This window comes from Cryptomeria japonica, chromosome 8 (genome assembly GCF_030272615.1).
Source record: "Cryptomeria japonica chromosome 8, Sugi_1.0, whole genome shotgun sequence".
Classification (NCBI taxonomy): Eukaryota; Viridiplantae; Streptophyta; class Pinopsida; order Cupressales; family Cupressaceae; genus Cryptomeria; species Cryptomeria japonica.
In genome coordinates, this window is record NC_081412.1 from 36,569,502 (window position 1) to 36,579,555 (window position 10,054).

The 10,054-nt window shown below is 34.3% G+C and overlaps 1 protein-coding gene across 1 annotated transcript; it reads left to right on the plus strand.

Moving 5' to 3' along the window:
* Positions 1 to 7,738: 7,738 nt before the first annotated feature.
* On the plus strand, positions 7,739 to 9,481 carry LOC131064586 (uncharacterized). The gene is made up of 2 exons (XM_057998778.2): positions 7,739 to 8,555; positions 8,919 to 9,481. The coding sequence occupies exons 1-2, from the start codon at positions 7,739 to 7,741 to the stop codon at positions 9,479 to 9,481; spliced, it is 1,380 nt and encodes a 459-aa protein (XP_057854761.2).
* The last annotated feature ends 573 nt before the right edge of the window (positions 9,482 to 10,054 follow it).

A 10,054-nucleotide genomic window follows, 5' to 3' on the forward strand; every position in this document is an offset into this window, starting at 1 on the left:
TTGAATGGGGTTTGATTTTGGTTGAAAGGGGTTTGATTGTTGGGTTGATATTATTGGTATGATTGATATAGTGGGTTTAAAGAAAAAGAAGGTTTACATGACTCTAATGTTGGTTGAACTTAGGTAGGAACGATTTTATTGAAGAATGCAGGTTGGAATGTTTGAATGGTCTCACTAGAAGAAGAAGGTTGACCTGATATTGATTCCCTTGTGGTCATCACTTATGTCATCATTTTTTCTAACCAACCCCTATGGTTGTTCGGACTAGTCATCTCTATCACTTGTTGTTGCAAATTCTTGATTTGTTGAGCTAAGGTTTCTATGGATGGCGATGGAATATGAATGGAAGGGATGAATCCTCCACCTTCTCTATGAAATGTATAATGTCAATCCATGATGTTTTCTTGATTGGTTTGGACCTAGGATCACAACATGTAAGATGTTTTCTCTGTTTATCTACATGTGACAATGTTTGATTGAACTTGACCAACTTGTTTGAGTTGAGGTTGAGTTTGATTGATCCTCTTATTGTGATTTGGACGTTTGGGGTATGACTTTCTAGGATGATTATGCAACTGATGATGAACTAAAACAGACGTATATGAGGATGATAATGAGGACGTAAATAGAGATTATGCAACTTCTAAGGACGTAAATGAGGACTATGCAAGGACTTCCTATGGTCACAAGTGTATAAAACTTTTGAGTTTTGACATTTCAAATTGGACTTGGTTTTCAATATTTTTGTGTATAGGACAAGTTTTGTGGTTTTTTCAAGTCTGAGAACAATTGTTTGCAGGTAAATATAGCTGACTGAACTAGTTTTTCAAACAATCTCAGAGAATTCGGAGATATGTAGGATAGGGCCTGAAATAGCCCAAATGACTGACTCAATACTGGTCTGATACAATGATACATATAAAAGAACAGAAGACAATCTTAGGCTAGAAATTGGAAACCATTCAAATGAGTCCCTTACGAAATACTGAAACAAAACGAACAAATAGAGAGTCTAACAGCACTGGCTCCACTCCACGGCACACACTTCTCGGGCATGCCAGTCTCTCTTACCTCGAAGATCCAAAGATCTTATAACCAAGGGATTTTTATATCATAATGCAAGGTACATGAAGGGTATCTGTGGGGTACGATCCGCACTCCCAGAATCACTGAATGTAGGGTCTTGGGCTACTAAGTTGGTTCTTATTGTAAAAATTTTGAGGGATCTCGATCTAACGATGGATTCTCAAAGCAAGCCACTTAAGACTTTAGTTGAGCTTATCGGTGCAAGGAAGGCCCCCACATACGTCGAATTCACTCAACACTCTAGCCGCCTGACTAGTATGTTTATATAACAGCTTGAAAAACCCACTCGAGAGTATGTTGCGGGAGATGATATCCCCAACGCATCCAAATTCGAAGTACCTATGTGGGGTGATGAAATCCCCAATCAAAGATACCCCTCTCTGTGTGAAATAAAATTGGATGTCGTTGTCACCTCCTTCCTTTCTCCCAAGACCCTAAAGGTGGGTGGAAAGTTAGTTAATGCAATAGTAGGTCCACCCCAAACATAGTAAAAGTTCTTTCCCTTTAAGAAAATCAAATGTGATTTAATCTAATGTAGCCTGATTCACGTTTATTTTAAATCCCAAATTGAGGTGTTGAATATGCATGTACATGTCCATTTTAAACACCAAATTGAAATATGAAGGCATGCATGTCCATTTTAACCATTGTTGATTTTAAGCACCAAAAGATGAAGTGTGAGATTATGAGTGCAATTGATCTAATAATAATCCAATCCTTTCTGCAAATTCTCCACAAGCTTCAAACAGATGATTAGTAGTAAAATCAAATCAATAGAAAATAGAGAATCAAAAATTGACAGAGGTGAATGCATGATGATACTAGCCCAATTGTGTGACCCTGGATAAGCGATTATGTAATTCTATTAGATTGAATGCGTGATCCTGACAGGTCGATTGTGTGACCCTAACAAGTCGATTACGTGACGATAACAGGGCGATTGCATGACACATAGGCAGAGAACACAAAAAATAAAAAAAATGAAATTAAACTTGATCAAAAACTTGCAAAACAGATTGTGAAGCCCTAGCTAGATCTCTCATCATCCATTCAATGTTAATTAAATCATATTTAACCCGATATGAGAGCACTAAGCTATTGTATCTGTCAATGGTTGGTTGGTCTTCCCAATCTTGTATATGTTTTTCTTCTTTGAGGATCCTTTGATATCGTTTGGTATGTCTCCTTTGTTCCTTTGTCCTTCTAGCACCTGAAATCCTGAATTGTACCTTACGTGTCATAAACTGTTATAATAAAATCATGCAATATAAATAATTTGTTTCTAGATTTACTCAATTTTAGACATAATTAAACAGATTAGAGAACAGAAAGGATATGAGAATAGAAACAATAAAACAACAATTTTCCCTGTGAATGCGTGATGAAAACAGGGCAATTGCGTAACGCTAAAAGTTCGATTGCGTAATGATGTAAGGGTGATTGCATGATGGGTTTCGCACGAATGTGTAACCCTGTCTGGTCAATTGTGTAGCCCTATCTATGCAATTGCGTAATGATGTAAGGCCAATTGCGTGATGAAAAGATATGTTCTTGAAATCCGTGCAACCTGCAAAAAATAAAAATAAAAATTCGTACGATCTGCAAAAATCACACAGAAAAACAGAGAGGTTAATAAGTTGTTCATGTCAGGTTCACAACTAATTATTCAACCCTTTTCTAAATATTAATTAAATATTTATTATTTAATTAATTGTGATTTAATCCTTTAATTTAAATAATCTTTATTATTTAATTAAAGTCTATTTCTAAATAATTAAATAGTTTCTTTAAATTATTTAATTAACTAATTAATTCTTCTAGTTACATATGCATGATTTCAAAAACCAAATTGAAAATCAAAGTCAAGTTCTAAATATATTCAAATGCTAAATTGAATTGAAATAAAATCAATTATTTGAATTAAAATCTCATACAAAGATTAAATTGAAAATCTAAGTTAAAGTGTAAGCACATGCTAAATTAATTAATTAATTCAATTATCTCTCAAATTTCTATTTTCATCTTCTAGTTAGCTTTTTCTAAATAAAATTTTCTTTGTCATCCTCTTTATTTCCTCCAATCATTCTTTTTCTTCCTTCAGTTAGCTTTTTCTCAATCAGTTAACTCATTTAATCTATTCAATTTATTTTGTTTCACCTCTAAATCGGCAGTTCAACTATCAATTAGCATGCGAGCTCACTTAAGTTCCACCTCTTGATCAATATCTTTCAATCAATCCTCTCCAATTATATATAAATTGAGCATTCAATCTCCATTTTCAATCCTCCTCAATCTTGGAAAATTATTTTGAATCACGAACTTTGAATCTTTGTGTCATTTGCAGGTCGTCAGTGCAATATCTGAGAGCCATCATACCACAGAGAAGAGAAGAGCAATGGAAGTTATACGCAGTCATGGAATAGAGAGTTTTTAATTGATTTGATTTATAAACCCTATTTTGGTTGTTATTGTGTTATTTCATTGTTAGTTTGTTCTAGAATTCTTTGATTAGATAGGGATTCATGATTTCCCTTTGCTCTTAATTAAATATTTTAAGATGAATTTTGCATGTTGATTGATAGTTGAACTGTTGATTTAGAGGTGAAACAGAATAAATTGAATAGATTAAATGAGTTAACTAATTGAGAAAAAGCTAACTGAAGGAAGAAAAATAATGATTGGAGGAAATAAAGAGGATGACAAAGAAAGCTTTATTTAGAAAAAGTTAACAAGAAGATGGAAATAGAAATTGGAGAGATAATGATTTAATTAATTGATTGATTGAATTAATTAATTTTACATGTGCTTGCATTTTAACTTAGATTTTCAATTTAATCTTTGCATGAGATTTATTCAAATAATTGAATTAAATTCAATTTAGCATTTGAATATATTTAGAACTTGACTTTGATTTTCAATTTGATTTTTGAAATCATGCACATGTAACTAGAAGAATTAATTAGTTAATTAAATAATTTAAAGAAACTATTTAATTATTTAGAAATAGACTTTAATTAAATAATAAAGATTATTTAAATTAAAGGATTAAATCATAATTAATTAAATAATTAATATTTAATTAATTTTTAAAAAAGGTTGAATAATTAGTTGATTAGAGAGATAGAAAATGAAAATAGAATTTATTTAAATAATAAAGATTATTTAAATTGGGGAATTAATTAGAATTAATTAAATAATAAATATTTAATTAACGTTAGAAAATGGTTAAAAATGATTAAATGATGAAAGAACAAGAAAATAATTTAATAAGATGATGAGGAAATATGAAATAGAAGAATAAGACTAAATTAATTAATTAAATAATTAAAGAATTATTTAATCAATTAGAGAAATAATTAGTACATGATCAATGAGACATTTTTAGGTGTCTACATTTGCCCATCTTTGAGACAAAGTCAAAATCACATTGTTTCAAAGAAAACAAAAAATTTGCCTCATTATGCCTTGGTACTATTGTATAGTGTAAATATGCCCCCTCCGAAAAGCTAGTCAAAAAATTTAAAAATTGAGACCATGTTTTCGATATCAGTATAATAAGCAATCGTGTGAAGTTTTGCGTAGTTTCGAGATCATTTGAGTAGGTTACAAGTTGTTTGAAGCTGGCAAGGACCAAATTGCAAATGAGCAAATGAAAACCTAAACTTCCTATTTATAGCTCAAAATTAGGGTTTTTGGACACCTCAAAATGTCGCATGCAAAATTCATCTTAAAATATTCAATTAGGAGCAAAGGAAAATCATGAATCCCTATCTAATCAAAGAATTCTAACAAACTAACAATGAAATAACACAATAACAACCAAAACGGGGTTTATAAATCAAATCAATTTAAAAATTTCCTATTACATGACTATGTATAACTTCCATTGCTCTTCTCTTCTTTGTGGTATGATGGCTCTCAGATATTGCACTGGCAACTTGCAAATGACACAAAGATTCAAAGTTCGTGATTCAGAGTAATTGTCCAAGATTCAGGAGGATTGAAAATGGAGATTGAATGCTTAATTTATAGATTTTTGGAGAAGATTGATTGAAAGGTGGAATATATTGATCAAGAGGTGGAACTCAAGTGAGATCACATGCTAATTGATAGTTGAATTGCTGATTTAGAGGTGAAACAGAATAAATTGAATAGATTAAATGAGTTAACTGATTGAGAAAAAGCTAACTAAGGAAGAAAAAGAATGATTGGAGGAAAATTAAGAGGATGACAAAGAAAGCTTTATTTAGAAAAAGCTAACTAGAAGATGGAAATAGAAATTGGAGAGATAATGATTTAATTAATTGATTGATTGAATTAATTAATTTAGCATGTGCTTACACTTTAACTTAGATTTCCAATTTAATCTTTGCATGAGATTTTAATTCAAATAATTGAATTCATTTCAATTCAATTTAGCATTTGAATACATTTAGAACTTGACTTTGATTTTTAATTTGTTTTTGAAATCATGCACATGTAACTAGAAGAATTAATTAGTTAATTAAATAATTTAAAGAAACTATTTAATTATTTAGAAATAGACTTTAATTAAATAATAAAGATTATTTAAATTAAAGGATTAAATCACAATTAATTAAATAATTAATATTTAATTAATATTTAGAAAAAGATTGAATAATTAGTTGATTAGAGAGACAGAAATTGAAAATAGAATTTATTTAAATAATAAAGATTATTTAAATTATCATGAACTTTTCATGGAACCTCCCAAGCATCTAACACTGAAATGGCGAAGCGGAGCGGACGATCTGGCTTTAGGAAACACAAGGGTTTTCTTTACAGAGGAGAAGTTGGACAACGATGGTCACCTGGGAGAAATTTTGAATACGGATGGAACAACAATTTTTAGAATCAGAGGACACATAAACCATGGTCATGGAAGGATTCAGGGATATCGAAGCGCTAGAACAAACCAAGAGACAATAGATCTAAACCATTAAGGATGCAAAAAGAGGGCTTCTTTAGGGGCTATCGAGAGTTTAGCTCTGGGCCGAAAGTAGACTTCCGATTGGTTCAGAAGAAGTTCTGGCGACCAAAAATCTCCAACGAAGTAGAAAAGGTTTTAGAGGTAAACCCCAATGCTTTAGTTAATCAATTTTTGTCTATTGAGCTCTCAAATGAAGCATGGAAGGAGTCGCTTAGTTTTCTTTCTGATAAAGCTCTACTTGTCAAATGGGGAGGAATGTGGCCGGCCTTTTCCAAATTTAGAAGCTGGTGCGCCAGAAACTGGGGGGAAGGAATGGACCTTAAAACCTTAGGAAATGGTTATTATCAAGTTGTCTACCCAATAGTCCATGATAGAGATTGGATATTAGAAAATGGGCCTTTTTTCTTGGAAGGAAAATGACTAAATATTTCAACCTGGAAACCTAAATTTAACCCTTTTGAAGCAATAGCTGAAAATATTCTCATATGGATAAAACTTCTTGGCCTCCCTCGGGAATACAAGGATCAGGAAACTCTGAAACATATCGGTAATTAGCTGGGTGTTTTTGTAATGGCTGAAGATTTTGTTGACCCCTTGGATTTTAGCCTGACTTCTAGGCTCTGCGTAAACTGGCAACCAATCCACAATCTACCTAATACCTTAGAGATCAAAATAGGGTCGGGAATATGGAAACAAAAAGTAGTGTTGGAAGAGGATATGGAGTCATGCTCAAACTGCTCCATCAAAATCCATCCACTGGGCTTCCGTAAAAAAGAAAGCAAAGACAAAATAGCGATGCAACACTTTTTAGAGGAGGAGGTTATTAGACTGACAGAAGGCTCTCATGGGGAATAGTTATGGAATAAAAAGGATTGGGAGATCCAATATCATTCAAAAGGCAACAAAGACATAGCAGATGCCCTCAAGATGGATGAATATGAATTGTAGAGAAATGTAATTGAGGAATATTTTGTATTTGAGGCACTTCTCTTTGACCTTCATAAAAAAAAAATTGGGCAAAGGAACATAGGAGAAAGTCACTTTGTGACATTGATAGGGGATGCAAAGGCCAATCCAGGAAGTTGTGCACATGAGATCAGATGGAACGTGGAAAACTTAAGGGATAAAGCAAGCAGGATCATCTCTCTAGAGGATAGGGTTGCCATGGATGAGGATAAAATCCCACTAGTCTAGGTTAGCAGAAAGAATGGCCAAGAATTATCCCAAGTGGAGAGAATGGTGTCATCTCCCACAAATCCAATGAATCAAGTGAAGGATTCCATTGTCCAAATTCCACAAAAATCTACAATAGACCTTGAAATCAAAATCCTACCAAAGGACTTGGAAAGAGTGGCAGGAAACACCGATCCATCTATGGAGGATCCAATCTTTAAGGATAAGAAATTTGGAAAGCTCTTTTGAGGGTGCAAAAGATAGTGGAGAAGACCTTCTAGACTCAGATTATGACTTTGAATCATCATGCTCCCTAGATGGAGATGATGAATTGGGCCTTCTAGCCCAAACTGGAACTCAGGATAAGCGTTCTTTGGAAACAACTCTAACTCTTCAATGAAAAGCTAGAGTGGGTGAGAAAAAGAAGAGAGGTGCTAAATCTACTAAGGCCAAGTTGGAAATAGTTGGTAATGTCGCAGGCCAAAGTAAACTGAGATTAGGAAGAGTTTATGCCTATTCCCAGGAGCAATGAGAATCTTATCATGGAATGTCAGGGGCTACAATGCCCCTGACAAGACCCGCTTGATCAAACGATGCCTTGATCAAGTGAGACCAGACATACTCCTTTTGCAAGAAACAAAGATTAAAGAAGAAGATGTTAATGTTTTTTCTAGGAAGTTTCCAGCCTGGAAATGTATTTTGGTGGGAGCTCAAAGTGCCTCAGGAGGCCTTGCGGCTCTTTGGAATGATTCAGTGATGGATGTAGTTGTTATTAGATCAACAAGGTGGTGGCAGTGGTTGAAGATTCAATCATTTCAGTTTCAAACAAGTTTTTTCCTTATCAACATTTATGGGCCCAACAACTCAAATCTGAAAATGCAGATGTGGGAGGAGCTGGCTGACATAATGAGAAATGACAGGGAGAATTTATTTATTCTTGGAGGGGATTTCAATGCAATTCTTCGCCCCTTGGATAAAATGGGCAGTGTAGGGTGGAATAGACAAAGCCAGAGAGATTTAAGCTCTTTTGTCATGAACTTAGGTTTGATTGAGATTCCCTTTAGAACATGGGATTTCACATGGACAAATAGGAGTAGTGGCTTTTTGAATATGGCAAAGAGGTTGGACAGGTTCTTTATTGCTGGTGACTGGTTGGAGAGTCACTGGAAGAGTGTTGCTGAGATTCTTCCTATTTCAGGCTCTCATCACTACCCCATTTGCCTCAGAATTCAAGAAGAAAGTGCCCCTGAGAGATGCTCGTTTAAATTTGAAACAATGTGGTTACGAGACAGCAACATCAGAAAATTAATTGAACAGTGGTGGAAGCACAATCTAGACAATCCAGGTAATAAAGCATTTATTTTCTTTAAAGACTTCAATATTTAAAGGAACAACATAAGAGATGGAATAGAGAAACTTTTTGGAATATTTTCAAAGACAAAACTGAGTTAGAGAAGAAATTAAAAACACTTCATGAACACATAATTAGCCAAAGAATGGATGAAGAATCTTATAGAAAAAAAAATGGTTGAGCAAAAGATACCCGGAGGTGTTAGCAAGAGAGGAAATCTTTTGGAGGCAAAAATCCAGAGAAACGTGGTTAAAAGATTGAGATAGAAATACAAAATTCTTTCATACTTCAGTTAAAGTGAGAAGATCCCAAAATAAGATTTTTTCTATTAAAGATAAAGAAGGGGGGTCGTTTCAGAGTTGAAACAAATAAATCGGGAGGCAGTGAATCATTTCTCAGATATTTTCAATGGTGTTGGGAATCAGGGAAGAGATATGCATCAAGTTTTGGGGGTTATCCCTGCATGTGTGAAGGATGAGCACAATCAAAGGTTGATGGAGCCAGTGTCTATGGAGGAGGTGAAGCTTGTTGTTTTTGGTCTAGGGTCGGATAAATCACCAGGGCCAAATGATTTTCCAGCCCTCTTCTTTCAAAAATTTTGGGACATCCTAGCAAAGGATATCTTAGGAGTTGTAGAGGAATCAAGGGCGGGAGGGTTTGTGTTAAGGGATTTCAACAACACTTTTATAGCTTTGATTCCAAAGAAGGCTGAGATTACATCGTTTGATGACTTCTACCCGATCTCTTTATGCAATACTATCTATAAGATAATATCCAAAGTTATGGCAAATAGACTAAAACAAATTTTGGATTTGGTCATTTCTAGTGAACAAAGTGGATTTGCTCCAGGCAAATCCATCTATGAAGGAATTATCTTGGCTCATGAAGTTATTTATTCCATTCAAATAGCAAGGACATAAAAAATGATGGTCAAGGTAGATATTAGGAAAGTTTATGATGAGGTAAACAAAGAGTTTCTTATGCAAGTCCAATGGAGTTTTGGTTTCAACAAGGAATGGATTGCATGAGTGAAAAGTTGTATTAGCTCCCCCAGACTTTTAGTCATTATAAATGGAAGCCCTCAAGGTTTTTTTGAATCTAAGAAGGGTATTAGGCAAGGTGATCCACTATCCCCATTCCTTTTCATCATTATGGCAGAGGTCCTTGAACGCCTCATTTCCAAGAAATGGGAAGAAGGAGCTTGGAACGGTGTTCAAATTGCAGTAGGTGTGGATCCACTAACTCATCTGCAGTTTGCAGATGACGCTTTCCTCGCAGGGGATGCTACAGCAAGGGAATCCTAGGTTATGAAAGAGACCCTGGATTTATATGAGGATGCATCAGGACAGAAAGTAAACTAGAGCAAATCATAAATTTTCTTTTTCAACACCAAACCTGGTAAACAGAGGGAAACATGCAGAATTCTAGGTATGAAAGTGGGGGCTCTTCCAGGCAAGTATTTAGGAATCCCCTTTTTTGGAGGAGCAAACAAA